General features: G+C 42.4%; 1 protein-coding gene across 3 annotated transcripts in view; it reads left to right on the forward strand.

Moving 5' to 3' along the window:
• The window catches only part of Gadl1 (glutamate decarboxylase like 1), a 172,767-nt gene that overhangs the window by 67,548 nt on the left and 82,005 nt on the right, over positions 1-23,214 (forward strand). For all 3 annotated transcript variants that reach the window (XM_008846468.3, XM_029570086.1, XM_029570087.1), the window contains exon 11: positions 20,810-21,009. In XM_008846468.3, the coding sequence (XP_008844690.1) occupies positions 20,810-21,009 (200 nt within the window). The remainder of the gene's footprint in view (positions 1-20,809; positions 21,010-23,214) is intronic.

Below are 23,214 nucleotides of genomic sequence, written 5' to 3' on the forward strand. Positions count from 1 at the left end.
TCTAATCTCTGCTCTTCTCCTCTCTCTTCTCCTCACCCCTCACTGTCCTATTTCTCTTTGTCTCTCTCTCTTTCTGGGTTGGAACCCCAGGATTCAGACTTGCCAAGTAACTGCTCTACAGCTAAGCTACACACCCCATTCTCTTTCTTTTCTATTGAAGAAGACATCTCTAATTTCATGTAACTGCTTTGCTTGTTGAACTTGGATGAATCCTTGGATCTTTCTGAACCAACATCAGTATTTTCCCCTGCAAAATGAAGGCACCCTGTTTTGGAAGGCAACTACACCATTAAATGAGATAATAAATGAGCGTGTAGCATGTTGTCAGGCATGCAGGGAACACTCAATGAATGCCGCTTGCTATACCCGAAGTTAGGAGCAAGCCATATGTAAATGCACAGATTTTTCTGTCTGAACAAATGTCCACTCGTATAGCAGAGCATTCTGGGTCACTTTAACACATTTCTGTATTTTATCATAAGTCTATGGAAAAGAAATGCCTTTTTCCATGACTTTTTTGGTTCTAGCCAAAGGCTTTACTAATGTGCTTTCTGATTCATTTTAATCTTCATTTTGAAACTGTGTCCTAGGCTGGCCTTGAACTCACTACATAGTCTAGGATGATCTCCAACTTGAGCTCCTCCTGCCTCCACCTCTGCAGTGCTGGGCTTACAAGTATGTGCCACCATGCCCAGTTTATGTGGTACAAGGGATCAAACCCAGGGCCTTTTGCATGCTAAGTAAGCACTCTATCAGCTAAGCCACACCTCCAGGACCCTATTTTTGTCTCATATTGTATTGTTTTGCTTTGCTTTATTTTTGAGACACAGTCTGTCTGTAGCCCCATCTGTTCTGGAACTCGCTATGTAGACCACACTGGCCTTGATCTCACAGAGATCTGCCTGCCTCTGCCACCTGAGTGCTGGGATTAAAGGTGTGCACCACAAAGCCCTCCCCCCAGAATTTGTTTTAAAGTGATATTTAAGACTAATTTTAAACAGGAAATCTCATGGTTATACTAAGAAACAGAAAGTCATGCTTGAGAAAATACCTTTCTGTGTTGCATTTTTTGTTTCTATAAAATTAATCTCCTGCCTGTATTCCAGGCCTCAGAGGCTAGCCCTCTGGAGGATGTTCAACCTCCAAGAAATGCAGGCCAGGGGTCTTGCTGAGGAATACATAAAATCCCTCTTGAGAAGTAACCATGCCCTCGTTAACAACATGCAAATGTGGTGGAGACACCAGCTGAGTCGATCCTGGACTGTGTTCCTGCTGTGGAATTGCATTTTTAGCCTCAGCGCAAAGTAACATACCTGCTCCCTGTCAATTCTGTCCGATTTGAAGGAGAGCATCACCCCTACATGCCTATCCACCTATTTCAGACGGATGCAATTAATCCATCTAGACTGAAGTAATGTATCTGATGTTAATAAATTTTTGTTTCCAGGCATTCATTTAAACTTGCCACAAATAATCAAAATACTCCCAGGAGGTGGGCTGCAGGGCAGCATGATTATCCTCAATTATGGAAAACTGAAAATGTGATATGATGAAGTGAAGGAACACAGCTGACAGCTACACAGTAAATACCCAGGGTTCAAAAGCAGCAAGCGAATGCCGGGTGCTTTAGCTGTGCGTGGGTAGCTGGGTTACCAGACACAGCAATAAACCGGTAAAGAATCTCCCCCACCTCAGCCCCCTTGCCCGTGCTTTCTGTCTCAGGCTGTGTCACCCCAAGCTTCGTTGTATTGTCCCGTTGCATTTTTTCTTGACTATGACTTCATTTTCTAGCCAGCTCTTCTTCCTCCTCCCCCACCTCTCCTACCATGTATATTTTTTTCATATTTGAAAATGTTTTTTATTTTTATTATTATATGTGTCTGTGTGCAAGCACACACACGTGCATACAGATACCTGAAGAGGCAGCATGATCCCCCGGAGCTGGAGCTATAGGTAGTTGTGAGCTATCCAATGTGGGTGCTGGGAACTGAACTCCAGTCCTCTGCAAGAGCAGAAGGTGTTCTGAACCTTTGAACCATCTCTCCAGCCCTGATCCCGCCTTCTTTCATTCTTCTTTTCCTCCTTACTGCTAACCCTACCGTACTGTAAGCTGCCATGTATCTTTTTTTGCAACAAAGCAGGGTGGCATGTGATGGTTAAACTTTACTGTCAGCTTGACTATATTTGGAATCACAAGGGAGACAGGCCCCTGGTGTGTCAGTGAGGACATTTCTACTGAGATTTAACTGAAGAAGAAAGACTCTGGCACCCCATGAATGGGGGTCGCATCATCCCATGTGGTGCAGTCCCAGACTGTATAAAAAGGTATATACCAGCTGAGCTTTAAAATTCACTTGTCTTCCTAACTATGGGTGCAGTATGGCTAGTCGCCTCATGATCCCGATGCTGAGCCTTCCCGCCATGTCAGACTGTATCTCCTTAAACTGTGAGTCAAAATAAGCTCTTTCATCCTTAAGTTACTTTTGTCAGGTATTTGGTCACAGCAGTGAGAGAAGTAACTTGTGTAGTAAGTAAAAATAGATCAGGAGGAGTCACAGAAACTCAGAGCTGGAAGCCATGCAGGAAAAGCAATAATTCCTGTCTTCAGAGTTAAGTGAGCAAAGTTGATGCGTTGAACTCAAATTTTCTCCATATCACAGAAGCAGCAAATCCCAATATTGAATAGATTTGTGTTGTTGGCTTTATTTGCATATTACCCTCTATGCCACAATCCATGGACTTATATTTCATAACCTGGAACTTTATTCCTCCTGAGGAAGATTCTAGCACATTCCATATTTGCTCTGTGAGGATGCCATTCCTCACTTCTGTGTACACACAAGCAAAACTCAGATGACATGCACAAATAACACACAGGAAAAAAAAAAAAACCACATAATCACCGTAGTTACATGTTCTCACGAAAATACACCTCAGCCATCCCTAGACCCAACAGCAATGTGATACAGGCTGACTGAAAGTTCTCAATCAGGATTTTTCTTTCCTTTCCATCCTTTATCCATTTTTTTCTGTGTATGCATGTTTGCATGAGTGTGGCCACCCATATGTATGGGTGTAATGCGTGCATGCATGTGTGTGTGTACACATGTGTATGCATATGGAGGCCTGAGATTGATGTCAGGCATCATCTTCTATTGCTTTTCTACCTTATTAATTGAGTCAGGGTCTCTCAGGCAACCCCCAAACTCTCCAGTATGGCTAATCTCACTAGCCAGCTTGATCTAGAGACGCCCTGGCTCCAAACTTCCAAGACTGGAATTATAGTGAGGTCACCCCACCCAGCCATCATTCTTGTGGGTTTTGGAGATCCAAATTCTGGTTCTCACACTTACACAGCAAGCACTTTAACCACTGAGCATCTTCCCAACCCAAGATCAGGATCTTTTAATGTAAAGTCAATACCCATCAGCACCATCTTGGGAGCTGTAATAATAATAATAAAAAAGGAGGGTGTCCATTTACATCGGAAATACAGATTTTTTAGTATTGACTAAGTACCTTGCATTAGTATTTGAAAAAAAATTCAGATTATTCTAATGTTACCTGGGGTTAAGACTTACTGTACTGATTGATATTTGGGTTATAGAGTCAAATTATAAGACACACCAGCTTTTCTTATTTTTCCCTTTTAATAAATAGAAACAAATAGGATGAAATAAAAATAACAGTGTGCCCCTGATAGAGTAATGAAGGATACTAGTCCATAAAACTTTCATTTCAGTTCATGTCTATTAGGGTAGACACTATGTCAGTATTTAAAAATAATTTTCTTACTGAGGATTGCAATAAAAAATTGTGAAACACTATTTTAGATGGTCATTAACAGAGGGGTGTTGATAGTTGCCTAGAGAAAAAATGGAAAACCCTCCTCTGTGCCCTGAGAGAGGCCTGGTGGGCTATTTTTAAATCTTTGTAGGGCAAGAAGCAGAAGGCCTGGAATGATCTCTGCACTATCAAATGTTTCTCCTATTTATAGAAGCACTTAAACAGTCTCCAAGAAACTGAGTCTCACTTCTCTGTCTCCTGTAAGCAGTGTCATGGTTTAAGATTATTAAATTGCATTTCTTAAAAATATCTTCTTAAGTCGGCCTCTTCATTCTCTGATCAGCTCGTGCTAACCCTGAGAGTTAGGGGACTTTAAGGGAGACTTATGTTTCAGGAGAAAACGTAGGATCTCATTTATGCTCTATCAATTCTCTGGAAATCCCTTTGGGGATTGCAAGTCTAAAAACTTAGTAAGCTTGCTGGAATTTTCGAGAAGGCTTTCTGTGAGGCGAAAGGGTGAGGGTGGGCTTCATAGTAAAGAAGTGTTTGATATTCTACGAAGTTCAGTGCTTTCTAGAGATGATACCTAACTGCATCTCCTGTGATCTCTTAGTAGTTCATGTACTAGTAACGTATACACCCTGTGGTGGTTTGAATGAGAAATGTCCTCCATAGGTTCAAGTATTTGAGTACTTGGTCCCAGTTGGTAGCACTGTTTATGGAGGTTTAGGAGGTGTGGCCTTGATGGAGAAAGTATGTCACTGGGAGTGGCCTTTGAGAGTTTGTGGCCTGGCCCTACTCTCTCTCTCTCCTTCCTGTTTGATATTGAAGATGTGAGCTCTCAACTTCTGCTCTAGCTGTCATGCCTGCCCCTTGCTGTCATGCCTCCCTGACACAATAGACCCTTATCCCACTGGAACTGTAAGCCCAAATAAGTTCTTTCTTCCGTAAGTTGACTGGATTCTCTTACCCAGGGAACAACTAGAGGGGCCTGAAGAGTCATACCCACCTCACAAGTAGGGCAGGCAGTCTTCCTTTCTGCTCCTCCTGCTTGGCCCTAGGGCCCAGAGCTGCTTTTCAAAATCATGCCCAATCCATTGTTGAAAAGAGAAGCTGTATTCAGCTACTCAACTCATGAATCTTCAAGATGCTGTCAGCCTGAAGGTGGGAGACAAAGCCTGCATGTTGAATGCTTCTTCCGTAGTATCACTAACGAAATGATCTCACACAGTATGCCTTCCTCAACTACTGTGCAGTTAAGAGCATCATCATATCTATTAAATGAAATGGGAGAGAAACCCCCATTTTGTTGGATACTGCACACCTAGCCTCCAGACCGTTTCTGCATCTAGCTTACAGCAGGCAGATCCTGAGCCAGGTTGACATATTTTGAGCGGCTGGAAATGAGCAGGAAGGTATAAAAGGAGATGTTAGAAAGGCAAGAAGTAGCAAGCTCACCTGTGTAAGAACTCACTGAAAAGATAAGGGGCAGACTGTTCACCAGCTCTTCTGAAATGTATATGCAGGCACCCTAAACACCATCAAACTTCTATACCTAACATCCTCGATAACACACAAGCAGCAAGGGAAAAGAGCCCAGTAAGAACAGGGAAATTAATTAAACACAAAATAGAAGTGGCTCTATCAGTGACACCTATGGTAAGAAGAAATGCTTCAAAAGGATGGGACAGCGAGGTGCATCAGCAGAAGCTGTACCTCACTAAAAATCTCTGGCAGACATTCAAATAGTCATTGAGGTTCAGTCTGAAATCAGCTTTTCAGATTGCAGAGCAGAAGACAGAACTCAGATTGTATGGCAAGTCCAAAGAAAAACTTCAACCGCTTACAAAGTGGAATAGAACTTTTAGTTTCTTATTTCTGTGTTGGATGCAATTCTAGACAACTAATTTTTACTCTAATAGAATCTTTAAAAAGTTAGAAGAGCAGAAATAAAAAAGTAGATTAAATAAATACATCTTCCAAAAGACAAAGAAATACTATAGAGGAATCAAAGATGTCTAACTAAGGAACTCAGGAGGAAAATGATGCTGTCTTTGGGGTACAGGTGAATATGAATAGACCAAAATGCAGGTGCATTGTGTGCTGAAGTTCAAAAGATGTGACCTGGCTGGTTAAAGTTGAAGGCAGTGCTACTAGACAGAGAGATCTGAACTGCAGAGTTGTGTGGGAGATCTGCACCTCAGCATCAGGCGCTACCATGCACGAGACTAGGGAAAGAAGTTTCACAGAACTGAGTTTGAAGAGTGGGGTGGTGATAAACACAACAGCGAGCCTGCATGTGGCTTTCATAAACCACTTGCCTTTCTACTTTGGGTCTCACAAGACTCATTTTGCTATATACATTTAAAGGCCAAAAAGAAGGGTATTCATGACAGGGAAGGAAAGACATAGAGATAAAAGCAGTGAAAGCATGTGCATTTACAACCCTGTTTCTTAACCTGTGGTCTCAACTGGATATAGCGTTACATAACTGAATGTGGCGATCATGAAAAATTTGGCAACAGTAAAATGTTTCTGAATGTACAATGACCCAAACTAATTCAAAATCAGATTTGTGGGGCCAGAGAGATGGCTCAGTGGTTAAGAACACTAAATGCTCTTGCAGAGGGCCAGGGTTCAAATTCCCACACCCACATGGTGGCTATCAACCTTATGTAACTCCAGTTCCAGAGGATCCAACACCCTCTTCTGACCTCTGTGAGCATTGCATGACACAGGCACACTTTTGTACATCCAGGTAAAACACTCGTACACATAAAAAAAAAAGTTTAAAAGGAAAGCCATAGTAGTAATAAATCCAAGCTGTTTCCAGCAGTGCTGACTCATGTTACCCTGTGTGATGTCAGTGTGGCCTTGGTTCTGAATTAAAACTGTGCACTGTGCGTTCGGTCACACTGCACAATGCCAGCAAACACTGCCTGAAACACTTCATCTCAGATTTGAGACTTGGATGGTACGAGTCACAGTATTTGTGATGTACATACAAAGGTTTCTGCTCTTAGGGAAATATAACCGTTTAAGTACAGAAAACAAAGATGTTCATATTTTCCTACTGTAATTACTCAGCACGAATCAGATTGCTTGATCTTTGAATTGGATTATGTTAGAATATTTGACTTAAAAAAATTGATGTTTGAGCTTTTTTCTTGAGTTTCATCAGATACCACTGAGTGAATTTAGGATAGGAATTAAACCAAGTTCCCAACAGTTTCGTAAGCATATTTCTGCCATTTTGTGCTACATATTTATGTGAAGCAGTGTTCTCAGCATCAACAATTACAAAGTCAAAATATCAACGAACTCTAAAAATGCAGAAGATGCTCTGTGTCCTACAATATCAAACATTCAGCCAAGATTTAATTCTTTTTGTAAAAGTAAACAAGCATAACTCTCTCATTAGTATGCAAATTTACTTTCATCTGTTAATAAATGTGACTATTATATGTATACTAAAGAATAGCTTTTTGTTTCTGGGTTTTTTTTTTTTTTTTGTGCTTTTTTAGGCAGGGTCTCCCTGTAGCCCCAGCTGTCCTGGATTCACTATGGAGACCAGGCTGGCCCCGAACCCACAGAGCTCCGCCTGCCTCTGCCTCCTGAGTGCTGGGATTAAAGGCATGTGCCACCATGTCCAGCCAAGAATAGTTTTTTAAATATCTTATTGAGTTTTTGTGCATTTCATATGATAGATCTTAATCAATCAAATTTAGACTCTCCCACCCCCATCTATACCCTCATACTCCCTACCGGATTTTATGCTTTCTGTCATATATGTTAAGTCCGATCCAGTCAAGCATTTGTATCCAAATATTTCTTGGTGCAAGATCATCCATGGGAGTCTACTCAGCCTATCTATAGTCACTCCCTTAAAGATCTACTCTCCCCCACCCAGCAGTAGTCAGTTACCAATAATTCCTTAGTTAGGGTTGGGGCTTGCTTCCCATTTCCCTTGTTCTTTGCTTAGTTTTTGTTTGATTGAGTTGGCATGGGTCTTGTACATGCTGTTGTTATGAGGTGTCCCACCAGAGAAGACCACTCAGATATGGAATATTGCCAAAAGAAAGTCTTTATAGCCAGCCAAAAGAAAGTCTTTATAGCCAGTCTCTACACTGGGTATTCGATCCCAAATGTAGCCTGAGCCTTTTTCAGGGTAGACTTTTATGCAGAAAACCATATCCTTGTCTGCTCAGGGGTAGAAATCCCCACAACAGTTTCTGGTGCAAAAGTTCCCAACAGTTTCTTCCTGTTCGTGCAAGCCAAGCAGAATGGAAAGTACAGAAGCCAGAAATAAGCAGTTAGCAAGAGTAGTCAGGTACATGTTGACCTTTACTCGAAGCCACATCCAGGTGCAACTGGGCCAAACTTTTCTCTGCCCACATGTCTAGTCAACTGCCTCTAGTTTTCAGCTTCTGGGATTAGCTAGGACTGTAACATGGCACAGCTATGGTCAGTCGTGAGGTGTCCCACCACAGTGTCACCATTATCACAAGTTCATATGAGCAAGTTCCCATTGGCCTGAAAGCCTCTGTTTCCTTATTTTCATGCACCAACCCTGCCTCTCACAATCTTTTCACTCCCTTTTCCTCAGTGGTCTCTGAGCTGTGGGTGGTTGAGGTTTAATATAAGAGTCCTACTCAAGGACACATGCTCTGCAGTCTCTTATTCTCTAAAACTTAGCCAGCTGTGGTCATCCGTGTGCATCACACTCTGTCATATGAGGAAGCTTCCCTGGTGAGCGTTGAAGGATATATTAGTATTCTCTCTACCCCTTGTTCTGCTATGTTCCATGAGTCTTAGGTGTAGAGGTTCCACTGTAGATGTGTCTTTGGGCTGGCCCTCTCTCAGACACATACTCTCTATGTGTGACCAGATGTAGAACTCTGTAATGGCCTCCATCTGTTACAAAAAAGCTTCTTGATAAGTGGTATATGGTATACTTGACTGTAAATGTAAAGATCCACATTTAGCATACAGTAGGGAAGTTCATTTGTCTGGAGATATGCTAGTGATAGCATTTTCTCTGTGATCTATGACCTCTCTAGCCATGTGTATTTGACTATATTTACAGTGCCACTCATGGGAGTTCCCTCCCATTGAGAGGGCTTTAAATCTAATCAGACAGATGTTGTTTACCCCCTAGATAAAAGTGCCACTTTTGCACCAAGAGAGATAGTTTGTTGTGTGAGTCATTGTGGTTATTAGGCTTTAAAGCTGGGGTTGGATAATTGATTAATTTTTCTCCCTTAGCAGCTTACATAGTATCCTCTAGAAGTATGAGAGCTAATCTTCACAGAGACGCTTTCAGGTAAGTTCCAGCTCCATTGCCCCAAGTCTGTGTCCAAAGTATGTCCTGTCTTCAACAATAGGGTCTTACCTTCAATTTTGGGAGATAATCAAGTGCTGTGGCAATAGCCTGTGTACTTTTGTGAGTCTCTTGGACTACCCTGACTAACAACTTGAAGGGAAATTTTCCTTTCTGGTACTGTGTTCCATGTTATATAACCTTCAGGTATGTACATACATTCATGTTCAGATATTGAATGTGTATTTTTCAGGTTTTTTTGAGTTAATACATTTCCCTCTGGCTTGTTATGTCACTTAAGCTTTATTTGTCTCTTCCCTCTCTCTTGCTGTCTAACCTCCCTCTTCCCTCTCCAGGTTAAGTACCCTAACTTCCCTCATTTTCTCCTTGATAATACCTGATTCCTATTATCCCCCTCTCTTGAGTTCCTTCTTCCCCTTTACCCACGTAGTTCCTTATATGTTTGTCCCTCTTCCCTTCCCCTCTCTCAGGCTCTTTCTTTCCCTTTACGTCTGTGCTTCCTTTCCATTTTCCTGGCTTCTGCTGTTACATCAGGATATATACTCACATATAAGAGATTGGTGCTAAGATCTGTAGATGAGGGAGAAAATATGTCACTTGCTTTTCTGAGTCTGTGTTACTTCATTTAGTATAACAGTTTCTAGTTCCATTCATTTACCTGCAAATTTCAAAATTTCATCTTTCCTTGCTGAATTGTATAAATGTATCACATTTTCTTTGTCCATTTGTTAGTTGAGGAACATTCAGGCTGTTTCTGTTTCTTAGCTATTGTGAAAAGAGAAGTTACAAACATGTATGTACAGTTATGTCTACAGTAGGACAATTTCTTTGAGTATATGCCAAGGAGTAGCACAACAGGATCATATGGTAGATTCATTTTTAGGTTTTTATTTTTTTAATTTTTCATAGTTTATATTCAAGGTAGGGGAAATAGAGTAACTTACAAAGATGAACACCAGGCGCTCAGTTCCGCTCTGTGGCTCAGTGGCCTGCCATTCCAGATTGCCTCCGTGCCCCATCCACAGTCTCCATTTGCTTTCATCCGCACCTCATGGGCCTGTGGTCTCACCCCAGGTCGGTAAATGCCCCCTCTCATGTTCACAAGCACAACACTGGGGCTGTTTTTTCCCACACCCTTGCTTCCAAGATGGTGCCAATGCTTCTCCCTCCACAGCTAACTCTCCACGGCTCTCTTTCCATAGCTAACTCTCTGCAGCAGGCCCCGCCCCTCAGAGGAATAAATGCCTCTTGGGACACACTCTCCCCTTCCTTCTGCTCTTACAATCTTTCTGCCAATCTTCTGCTAAGGTCCCTGAGCCTTGGAGGGGGGTGACAGATGTAGGGTATGCTCTCTTGTATTATGGCGAGATAGTGACTCCTTAGGCCTCCCCATTATTTGTCTTCAAGCCATGGCCATTGATCTATCTCAGTGGTGTTTCTTCTAAAAGGTGAACATTCAGTACCCCACTCTGCTCTGTGGCTCAGTGGCCGGCAGTTACAGACTGCCTCTGTGCCCTGCCCACAGTCTCCATTAGCTTTCGTCCATGCCTTGTGGGCCTGTAGTCTCACCCCAGGTCAGTAAATGCCCCCTCTCATGTCCACGTGGGCAAGACACCAGGGCCATTTTTTCCACGCTGCCCACTTCCAAGATGGCGCCAATGCTCCTCCCTCCAAGGCTCCATTTTTCGTTTTTTAAGAGTTTGCCACACTGCTTTCCATAGTGGTAGCACAACTTTTCATTCCCATCAACAGTGAATGAACATTCCCCTTTCCCCACATCCTCACCAGCGTTATGGTTGGTCTTCCAGCTTCAAATGATCCAATCAAAAAGGTCTCTCTCATTTCAATTTTAATCCCAGAGAGAATCAAGTTGACACCCAGGATTAGCCAACACATGAGTCATGGAAAATTTTCTGTTCCCTTTTCAACTTTTATAAATAGTATTTCTTGGTAAAGTATTTTGAGTTGGTATCCACTGTCATTTAGAACTTTGGTCCAGGCTCTTCTGGCTTTCATAGTTACCATTGAAAAGTCAGCTGTAATTTTGATGGGTTTTCTTTTATATGTAACTTGTTTTGTTCTAACAGCGTTTAGCACTCTCTCTTTGTTCTATATACACAGTATTTTTACCATGTTGTGGGGGATTTCTGCTCTATTCCTCTGTAATTGGTGTTCTATGTGTTTCTTGTATCTGTATGTCTTTCCATAATTTAAGGATGTTTTCTTTTATAATCCTGCTGAAGATCTGGTCAATGCCATTGACCTGAGATTCTTCTCCTTCCTGAATGCCTGTGATGCATAGATTTGGTCTTTTCATGGTGTCCCATATTTCCTGACTATTCCATTTCTGTTTTTTTTTTTTAATTTATTTTTTTATAGTCTTTGCAGGAGGAATCTAGTTCTTCAACATTGTCATCCAGTCTTGATATTCTGTTTTCCATTTCATTCAATCTTCTTGTGAGTCTTTCCCTTGCTGTTTCAAATTGACTTGTTGAGTTTCTCAATTCTATCTTCATTTTGGCTTGAGTTTTCATCAATATTTCTATCTCTTTTGTTAATTCACTTTTCAAGTCCTGAATTGTTTTAGATATTTCATTCAGCCATATATTTGTATTTTCTTGAGCTTCCATCACAAGTTTATGCCTATGCTCTTTGAGTTCTTTGAGTTGTTTGTTTGTGTATTCTTACATTCTTTGATCATGTTTATGATCATTCTTTTAAATTCTGCATTGTGGATTTCCTTGGGGTGATTCTTATTGTAGTACATTTCCATAAGACCAGTAGATTTTCTGGGGGACATATTCTCTTGGTTTTTCATATTATTTGTGTTTTTGCATTGCTATTGGGCATATGGATGTCTTCTGTTGATGTGTGTTCAATAGGAAATTCTATTCTGCCTTTGTTTAGTTGAAGTTTGGTTCTGTTTATATTGTTGATGTAGCTTGGTTGCTTTTTGCTCAGGTATGAAAAGTTAGTTGGTGTGTGCTTCAGGTTCTTGAAGAGTAGTAGGGCAGTCTGAGTAGTAAGCAGGTCTGTGATAGATCAGGAGGGAGGCCAAGGGTGAGACAGCTGTGGGCAAAAGCTGGAGAATTGAGCTAGTCTGTGTACATGAGATCAGGATGCAGTGGGAAGGTCTGGACTAAGGATGGCCACAGATCTGGGGCAGAAAGAGCAGGTGAGGGTGGTTTTCAGGAGGAGATTACTTCTTTTCCAGTGTGTGGCCTTGGACAGTTCCCCTTGTCTGGTGGGTGGTGGTTGTCGGTCCCAAAGATTCTGCTGCTTTGGTGGAGTTCAAAGTGATGCAAGAAGAAAGACTTAGGACAAAGGCTTACCTCTGTGCCCTCAGCCAAAGAAACAGATGTAAATTGAAGGCAGAGATGTCAGACTTTATTCTGCTTTCCTAGTTGCCTTGTGAATCCAAGTGAGAAGTAATTTTGTTAGCCAAAGCAGCTTCTATGTGACTGTTTCAGTATTAACAGATGCCTGGGGTGACTTGTACTTTAGCATCTGAATGCTTACCTTGAAATAATGTCTTCACATTTTTAATTAGTTCCGCCCACACACACTTTCTCTCTCTTCTCCTTCCTCCTTCCCTTTTCCCTCCCTCCCTCTTTTGCTTCCTTCCTCCCTTCCTCCCTTCTCTGGCCCATTGTGATTTCACAATGCCTTCCTTGTCTTCTATTTAAGCTATACTGACTTGTAAAGAGCCACAGCATCTAGGAAGAGCACCAGGTTATGGGTGCTTAATCAGTGTCAGGTTCATTTGTAGGATGAAGACACTGGTAAATCTTCCTATTGGGCTAAGCTATTGCTCTGATTATTTTTTGTCAGTTTGGTACAAATTAGAGTCACCTGAGAAAAAGGAACCTCAATTGAGGAATTATCTGTTTGGAGTTTCCTATGGCCATGTCTATGAATAATTTTCTTCATTGCTGGTTGATGTTGGAGGACACAGCCTACAATGGGTAGTGCCATCCCCATGCTATATAGGAGGGGTGACTCAGTAGGCCAGAGGAAGCAAGTCAATAAGAAGCAGTCCTCCATAGTCTCTGCTTAGTTCCTACCTCCAGGTCCTGGCCTTCAGTCCCTGCCTAACTTCCCTTCATGATGGATTATTCCTCCCCAAGTAGGTTCAGACTAATACATATTTCTTGTAATACCCTGGATATAGTCTTCCAGTTTGGCCTGCTGTTATGGCTCTACAAAGGCAAATATGCCAATCCAAAGGTAAGGTGAGAAGACTAGAGTGCTCACTGGATAAACATTGGGGAAGCTGAGCAATGACAACCTGCTCTGCAGTTTCTTGGGGACCTAGTGAGTCAAAGGAAGAATGAGTGACCACTACTGGGAGGACATGTGCACAGGCATACATCACAGGGAACAAGTAGGGCAGGACTTCAGCCAGAGACTGAGGAATGCCCCTGATGAATGTTAGATCATTAGACTTGACACGATTTCTGTATGGTGCACAAAACAAACATCCTCACCTCTGTTAGGCACATGAGAAAAATCCAGCCCAGTGTGTTCAATGACTTGATCTGAGCTCTGACACCAAGTGGCTAAATCAAAAACACTTCAAAAGGACTTCCCATTTCCTGATTCTTAAATCTTCCTTACAGATCCATAATAAAATTTGATATCCACAGGAACTGTGATGATTTCATCACAAATCACCCTTATGCCATTAAAGATTCTCTGACTATTATTTATCTTCTAACAAGCTACTACAATCTATGCCCTGTCTCATTAATTAACTCTAATCATAGGGAATGAATCCTTCATCCCTCCCCATCTTCTACTTTGTCTCTCCTCTTTCAGCCCTGGGTAACACCTTTAAGGCAGTGAAAGGTGCCCTTCCTTTGATCTCTGTAGCACCTTGCTCTTCTGCCTATCCTGGCACTGTTGTGTAAATGCCTGTTTTTCTGTCCCTCTTCCCCTCTGTAATTCCTTAATGATAGTGACTTTCTGATTCATCATTACATCACCAAGGACTCTTACAACTTTTTGGATATATTAATACACTCTAAATTACTGCTCAATAAAGTCAGTGTGATGACCAATCATTTTTTTTAAGTTCATGTTTTCAAACGCTAAGCTTTTCTTTGATCACCATCATAGTCACCCCCCACTTTACCCCTCAACTTCTCTCAACACAACCCTTCCCAATTCATGTCCTTTAAAAAAAGATTAAAAAAATTTTTTGTTCGTGTGTGTATATGTCACATGTATCCCAGTGCCCACAGAGACTAAAAGAGGGCCTTGGATCCTCTGAAGCTGGAGTTGCAAACAGCTGTGAGCTTCACAGCATGGGTGCTGGGAACAGAACTTAGGTCCTCTGGAAGATCAGGAAGCACTCTTAACTACTGACTCATCTCTCTAGCCTCTCTCCCCCTTTTGATAACCCAGTAAGTGCAGTTAGTGCTGCCCATGTGTGTATGAACGTGGGCCTACTCACTGGAGCATGGGACACCTACCAGTGGCCACACATTTAAAAAGAAGACTGATTGTCCTTCCTCTAGCACCTATCAACTGCCAATAGCTCCTTGGTAAGGGAAGCATCTGGAAAGCACCTCACCCATCTATGCCTGAATTTTGGGTGGATTGATCTTGTGCAGATTTTGTGCAGGTAACTTACAGCTGCTGTGAGTTTATACCTATGATTGTGGTATTTCTAGGCCACATTACAGATACACCTGAATGAAGGAGCAGCCCGACCCTTGACATTAGTTTTAAGGTCAAGACTGGACCAAAGTCTGTGAGGTACCTGTTCCTACAGATGTCTCACAGAACTGTGCTCTGGAGCCAGGCTTCACATATATTTTTATTCAAGCGGTATTTCCAGCATCAATTGAAGAACTAGAATCCAGGATCCATCCTTATCAGAGAATCTTGCCTGCTGCTCCCTAGGTCAAAAATACCTCACACACAATATCAAACAGACTTCTTAATTTTCCTCACTATTTTCAATGAGAGTAACATAGGTCACAAGAGGAGCACATGGCTCTTTGAGCTTGTTTACATTATAAACAGAAACCTTTTTGGTTGCAAGCTTAGGTAGTGAATCATTAGTCTAGCTTATGTCCATATTGTAAAAGTCATTCCTACATATAATAACTATATCAAATCCAGCAGCTTTATTTCACAGCATTTTTCTTCATAATCTACCTCTGACATTCACTTTCATACTCTAGACTAAATGCAAGTCTTTCTTCTATTTCATCCTGAATTTGTTTGGTTCATTCAATCATCAATCATCAAATATCAGCTTAGGTACTTAGGACCTCCTCTTGAGGTTGTATGCCCAGGTTCTGGGCATTATAGTGCTTATGTAACAGAATACGTGATTTTGAAGTTAATTAATTACCATAAAGATGATTGATATGCCCATTTACTAAGTGATTTAGGAAAAAATTATGTGTCAATAATGGTAGCCTAGGACAGAATATAGTAAAGGAAATATGGAAAAAATTTTTGGTTGCTTTTGATTGGTAAACAGAAAATTATGATTATTAAAGAACAAGAAAACAGGAAAGCTCTGTGTAGCTTGTAGAATTTTAACTGAAAGTAGTCTGTGTGGTCATTGAAAAGAGACTGCTGCATCAGACACGACCTGTGAAAGTCAAAGGTGACTTGGCTAATCCTCACAAGGAAAAGATGCAACCCATTGCTGGGCAAGGTGTGTGCTTTTGATAATATCCTGAATTGTCACCACTTACAGGCAATCTTCTCACATGTATTTGAGTGCCCAGTGTGGAGGTAGCAGGGGAAAATGAACTAAGAGATGGAGCCCTAAATCTAAGTAGCCCTAGTTTCAAATCCAACCCAGCCACCTCAGAGTGACTTGGGTAATTAACTTGCTGTGAATGAAAACATTCATAATAAGAGTTGTGGTTTGAATGTGAAATGTCCTCTCATAGGCTCATGTATTTGAACACTTGGTCCCAGGTGAGGATGCTGTTTGGGAAGCTTATGGAACCTTTAAAAGGTGGAGCCTCATTGGAGGAAGTGAATCATTGGGGAAAGGCTTTGACGTTTTGTCACTTAGCCCTACTTCCTGTTCACTTTCTCTTCCTGGCTGCTGATGCACTTTAAGGAGCTGGCCTTCTCTTTCTGCCGCCATGTCTTCCCCACCATGATGGACTGCCTCCCTTTGGAACTTGTAGCCCAAATCAACCCTTTCTCTCTTAAGTTGCTTTTGTCAGTGTACGTCATCACAGTGACAGAAATGAAGCTAAAACCATAGAATGGACAAAAAAATGATAGAACTTATCTCATTGGATCATCATGAGACTTAAGGGAGATTGTACACATACACTGCCTAAGAAAATAGCCTGAGTTCAGTAAGGTTAGCTCTGGTTATTGTTATTAAATGTGCTAGATCAGACATTGTGACCCAGAGTGAACATGAAAACTGGCATCACACAATGTGCTTGCCATTCGCCTCTCTACTGTATAATCCATTCTTTAGCCCTTTGTAGACAAAGGCATCTGGCTCATCCATGAAATATTTCCTAGGAATCCTTGCAGATGGATTGTTGGTTAGATTTGGCCTGCAGAAGAGTCAGAAAAGAGGTTGGGGTTGTCGGGAGGTTGTTTTTCTCTGTCTTGGTAGTTTTAAGGGAACTGGAGCTGGGTAATAGAGGGTTAAAATGGAATTCAGGGGCTGGGGAGATGGCTCAGTGGGTGAATGTGTTTGATATACAAGCTCAAGGACCTGAATTTGAATCTTCAGCATCTATGTAAAAAGTTTGGTGGGTCATGCATGAGCCTCTAACTCCAGCACTATGGGGAGTGGGTGGACACAGGAAGATTTCTAGCACTTGCTGGTAGCCAGCCTAGCTCTGGTTTCAATGAGGCCTTGTCTCAAGTGAAGAAGGTGCAGGGTGATAAAGAAAGACACTTAATGTCCTAATCTGTCCTCTGTATGTATGTGTTCAGGTGTAGCTAAAATTCCTTCTGGGAGGCATAAACGATGTCCCCTCTTCCTTCCTGTGGTCCCTATGGCAAACCAAGGTTCAATTTGACCAAGCTACAGTCTGGGAAACCAGTGAGTTTTTTGGGCTTACTTACAGAGCAATGCCTGAGGGTTTACTTACAGGGGTGTGGGTGCTCTCCTCCTAAGGCTGCACTGAAAAGTTTTCACTCAAGTGTGGATAGTGACTTTCTCACAGTCACACAAGAGAGCCTCCCCTCTGCTTCCTCCATTTATATACCCTTAGTCTCTCCCTCTAGTGCAACTAGGACTGCCTGGTTGGTTGGGAGATGTGGCTGACTCTCCCTGCCCATCCTTGCCAAGCATAACAGTCAACAAGCTTAGCTATGATGATCCTAGGCAAAGGGGTGCAGCCAAGCTTGGGAAAAAGGTATCTGTCTATGTTCTACCGGAGGACAGTCCTATGCAACAACAGGTGTGCGAAAACACACATATGCAAATATACCACATACATACCACACTTACACATGTAATAAATAAAGAAACAAATAAGCAAATATAAAATATATACAGAATGCATTCAGGAGCCATTTCCATAAATAAAAAAAAAAAAGAACTTCAGCAGAGAAATGGTCTTGATTCTGAGAATAGCATGAACCAGTCAGGGTTTTGTGGCCACAGGTCAGAGGGAGGAGCCTGGGAAGAAAGCATTAGCAATTAAAGGTGATCCAAGTTAAATAAACTCAACAGGATTCTTGCCAAAGGCAAGAACCAAGAGGGAAGGGTGAAGAATTTATTTGATGCCAAGGGTGATATGAAATCAGTCCTGGGAGTTTCTCTCTCAGCTGACTCAGCAAGATTTGGGTTAGACTAGGCAATGCCACCTCATCAAGATGGGGGCTGATGTGAGGTCTGAGAGCTTGGAAGAGCTTCTTCAAGTGTAACTGAGGTGAGAGACTTTGTCAGTCACATCACTAGCAAATACTGTCTGTCCTGCACTGTCTCTCACTCTACAAATATCTTCTCCTCAGGATCACAGGTTTCCTTTGGTAGCCCCAGTTCTGAGGCTGGCTGCTGGACTTTTGCTTAGGAATGAACCCAACAGAAGACCACAGAAGGAGAGGAAGTGACTGGGCCCTGAGGATGGGTACCATTCAATCCTGTTCCAACTGGGCCTGGAGATCATAGATGACACAAGGCAAACTTATGCAGATTCCTTTTTGTGTGATCATTCTTAACTTGCTGCTGTGCAGGTCATAACACATTGTCTGATAACCCCCGAGGACGATTTAAGTTAATATCCCAGTGTAGAACAATTGACATTCTCTCTGGATAATTAGGGCTTGAATTCATATTACTGGTATTTATCATCCTGCTAGGACTAAGAGTGTAAAAATGAACATTTAAACATGGTCTTTCTCTCTGTTAGCACAGTAGGAAGTAATTAATTTTTTCCAAAATGTTAATTTTTACTATACGTATTCCAAAATGTCATTTTTCCTGGAGATCTGAGCCTTCTCTTGGTTGGTATGTGCCCTTAAACTAAAGGACATCTCATCTATTTTAATGCATGCAGAGCAGGAACTTTAAGGGGAAGTTTTCATTTATTTTTGATAAAGTAAACCCCAAGCCTCCAGTGATTCTTTATAAAATCTTCCCAAGATGGGAGGATTTCTCTACATGAAAGAGATTGACGAGATTAACAGAATCACTGCTGCAAACCATCGTAGGGAGACAAAACACAGTGGCAGGTAACTCCATGGTGGGGAGAGTACAGCTGGGATGCCTTACCTCTTTATATCATGGCAGAACAGGAAGCAGAGGACACAGGAGAAGTGGGATTGGGCTGTAAAGCCTCACATCCTGTCCCCAGTAACCCACCTCCCCCAGTGAAGGTCTACTTCCTAAAGTAGACCTACGTGGCTGGAGGTCATGTAGTCAAACACACAGTCCAATGAGAAAAGTTCACAATCAAACCGCAGCATCTTGTGTCTATCTTGGAGTTTCTTCAACACACCTAATGGTCTTGTACTGTCATATTTAGAGGGCACAGCCAATGAGAAATTCAAGCATTTGTTTTATTTGCCATTCATACCACCTGTAAAGGGGGTGGAGTAGCAGTGTGGCTTTGGGGAGGGGCATCACTGTCCCAGTCCTTTAGTGAGGCTGCTCTTTGCCTAACACAGGGTGGGTAAGCTCCATGGATGTAGGGGTGACTAGGAATTGATTCCTGCTTGAGCACACAGAGAGAAAACACACCCCAGAACTTGTGGCATATGGACAGAATAGTAGCAAAGACAACAAACACGGCCACATCTGTGTCAAACAGAATGGACCCATGAGGGTGTGTGGGGGGAAGAAGTTTGAGATGGGATCATGTGTCGAGTTGCTGATTTAAAATTCGTATATATTCTGCACATATTGTAAGACAGAGAGAAGCTGAAGTAGAAAATGTAAGCCAAAGTTAGGTGGGACATGATCTAGTGGAGAAGAGACACTGGGTGATTGGTTAAACTAGGGAGCCCAAGAGCCTGGTGAATTCTTTCTGAGAGAGAAGTTGCTCTGGAAGTTGTAAGGGCTGTGAAGGACTGGCTGGTGGAGAAGACCCCTGCTGATCCTGGAGACAACATGGCTTCCATTCACATAACTTGGTTCCAAATGAAGATGGTAAAACAGTGCCAAGCATGGTCACTTGTCACTGACCTCCCAGTGAGAAGAAACCTGGTCTAGATATAGGGATGGAATTGAGATACAAATAGAATAAATACAGAGCAACCATAAAGAACAGTGGTTGGTGCTTTGGGATTAGGAACACAGGCTCAGTCTTACTTAGTTCTTTTACAGCGTTAACTCTCCCTCAGGCTTTTGATCCCCAAGTTATTTTCAATTCTGACTTTTCAGTGTGGAAGTACTTTGAAAAGAAGAGGTTTTTTTAAAATTTTATTTATTATTTTTGTTTTATGTGTATGCATGTATTGCCTGCATGTAGGTAAGTGCACCCATGTCGTGCAAGGCCCGCGGAAGTCAGAAGAGGCTGTCAGATCCCCTGGGACTGGAGTTAGAGACAGTTGTTAGCTGCCATATGGGTGCTGGGATTTGAACTCGGGTCTTCTGCAAGAACAACCAGTGTTCTTAAGCGCTGAGCCATCTCTCCAGCCCCCCAAAAGGAGAGGTTTTTAAAGCTGAGTTTTAACCTATAAAACTGTATAAAGTATTACAATGTGCGAAGATTGTTTTTCTCGGGGCTAGAGAGATAGCTCAGTGGTTAAGAACACTGACGGATCTTGAAGAAGACCTATGTCCGAATCCCAGCACCCACATGGCAGCTAACAACTATCCATAACTCCAGGTCCAGGGTATCCGACAGCCTCTTCTCTCCTCTGGGGGCATTGTACAACACATGTGCGCTTACCTACATGCAGGCAATACATGTGGAATTTGAGTGAGTTAGAGATTTATTCCTTTTGAAAACTGAACTGCCTCAATGTCCAAGAGGTGGAAACCCTGTGCACTCAGCTTCTCACAGCCCTTAGTGACACTCAGAGAATGGATTCTGCACTGCCCGGAGGTAAAACCTGGGTCTCTATGTTAAAGCACACAGGCTGTACCTAACCCTCACAGTCCACAGACCACGCCCCTTGCACCAGTGGTAGAATGCCATACAATTTTTTTTTCCCGTTGGTATTTGAGACTGAGCTTATTCTAAGAGTGAATGGGCTCAGAATCTTTCCTTTCCTTTCTTTTTAAAGGACCTACTTAAGAAATGCTATTCTGCCAAAGCATCTTACCTGTTCCAGCAGGATAAATTCTATGACGTCAGCTATGACACCGGAGACAAATCCATCCAGTGTAGCAGGAGACCTGATGCATTCAAGTTCTGGCTGACTTGGAAGGCCCTGGGCACGCTAGGCCTCGAAGAGAGAGTTAATCGTGCCCTTGCTCTGTCTAGGTATGTATGAGTGTATAATAGAAAGACCAAATGTAGTATCTATACATGTTCTTTAATTGTGAATTCTTTCTTCCACACAAACGTTTGCTTAGTACCTGATAGGTGTTAGAAACTGTGGGCAGAGAGGCCCTCCCACCTTCCCTTTAAGCCCACCGAAGAGCACACGAGTAAGAGAGCAGGCAAGGACAAGTGATGTTGTTGCTTCAAGGAATGCATGGTGCACCAAGCAGGCTCCCTAGTGTGTACGGAAGGGACACCACAGAGGCTTCTGGAGGCTGAAACTCAGCTGAGATCTAGTAAAGAAGAGTCAGGGATGATCCTGCCAGGTGTAGCACTAGTCCCGAATCGGTGGGTGTGAGGAGACTCCAGCCCAGCGTTCTCCCAGGGCCCACAAAGCAGACCTGTAAGAATGTGGCCACAATACCGAGGGAAAGGGGGTATGGATGCATCCTGCATGCTTGCTGCAAAACAACATTGGCAGCAAAGCTTTGGTTGTCTCGGGGCTGGAGAGATGGCTCAGCAGTTAAGCGCACTGGCTGCTCTTGTAGAGGACCGAGGTTCCATTCCCAGCATCCGCGTGGTGACTAACAACTGACTGTGTATAACTCCATTTCTAGGGGCTCTGATGCTCTTTTCTGGCCTCCAAGGACATTGCGTGACATGGGTGCACTTATACATGCAGGCAGAACACTCATACACATAAAATAAACATTCATCTGCTAAAAGTGCGAGGCCTCTCTGTACTCCAGTTTTATTCCAGTAATGGCAACAATGGAAATTATTTCAAATAATTTTAAAAAATATTTTATTTATTATTTCAATTTTATGTGTATGTGTGTATTGCCTGCATGTAGGTAGGTGCACTCATGTCGTGCAATGCCCACAGAGGACAGAAGAGGCCGTTGGATCCCCTGGAACTGGAATTATGGACAGTTGTTAGCCGCCATGTGGGTGCTGGGATTCAAACCTGGGTCTTCTGTAAGAACAGTCAGTGCTCTTAATTGCTGAGCCATCTCTCCAACTCCCAAATATTTTTTTCTTTTGATTTTTTCTGTGTATATTTCACCTGCACGTATGTATGTACACGATGTATGTGCAGTGCCTGTGGAAGCCAGAAGAGCGCATTGGATCCCCTGGAACTGGAGTTACAGACAGTTGTTAGGGAATGTGTGGGTGCTGGGAACTGAACCTGGATCCTCTGCAAGATCATCCAGTGCTCTTAACCTCGGAGCAATCTCCAGCCACTCAAATAGTGAAGATCGAAAGACTTGATACATGTAAAAACACTTGAGCAATGCCTGCATGTGCTACATGCCATTTGTACCAATCGTGTCCTTCCTTGTTTGGTCAACTCTGGACATCAGAGTGTGTGATATCTGGTTAGGTTCCTTTTTCCCTTCGCTCCTTGTTCATATGCCTCTCCCCCAAACCAGAAGCATCTCCTTAGAAATTTGTAAGAATTTCCTCTCTTGGAAGCTGATTAGGTATTCTGTGCCTAAAACCCAGTGTCTTAAGACAGCCGTCATTTACCCAGGGTTTTAGAGGCTGGCTAGAGTAACATTCTGTGTAGTGTGGCAGCTGGGATGTTGGAGTCTTTGTTCCAAATCTCTTCATCTTCCCTGGACCAGAGGCTCTCTGGGGCATATTCTTGTGATGTAAGCTCACTTTAAACTTCTACTTGCACCATGTCTTCTAGAATCTCTTAGCCTTAGCGATTCAAGTGACTAAGTGTAACTTCAACTTGAAAAGGCAAGAAGTGTCCTCTGCTGGTGGGCAGGAGGACCTGCAAAGTTCTGTCTAGGGCTCTAACGATGGGACAGGTAAAGAGGCAGCTCTGGTACATTCAGAAGACTGTTAGGAATCAGTCATTTGATGATTACAGTCTAAGAAGTCATTTAGTACTTATGAATATTATATAAGAGCTCTTTGTGTGTTAAATACACAGCTCTCACTTCAAAGAGAATTTGAAATAATCTATTCTGAGCCAAAATGCGAGTGACCATGGCTCTAGAACAGATTCTCTTTACCCTAAAAGACACATTCCATTGTGGAAGTGGTTACATGAGCTCTTATTAGTTACAGAGCAAACAAAGTCACAAATCAAGGCAGTTATCAAATACATTGGTGGGAATCACAGGTAGGCAGGTTATAGCAAAATATGGGAAACCCCCTTATAGTTTTTAGATGCCATGTGATGAGATTTTT

Source organism: Nannospalax galili, unplaced genomic scaffold (assembly GCF_000622305.1).
Source record: "Nannospalax galili isolate Female #2095 unplaced genomic scaffold, S.galili_v1.0 scaffold542, whole genome shotgun sequence".
Lineage (NCBI taxonomy): Eukaryota > Metazoa > Chordata > Mammalia > Rodentia > Spalacidae > Nannospalax > Nannospalax galili.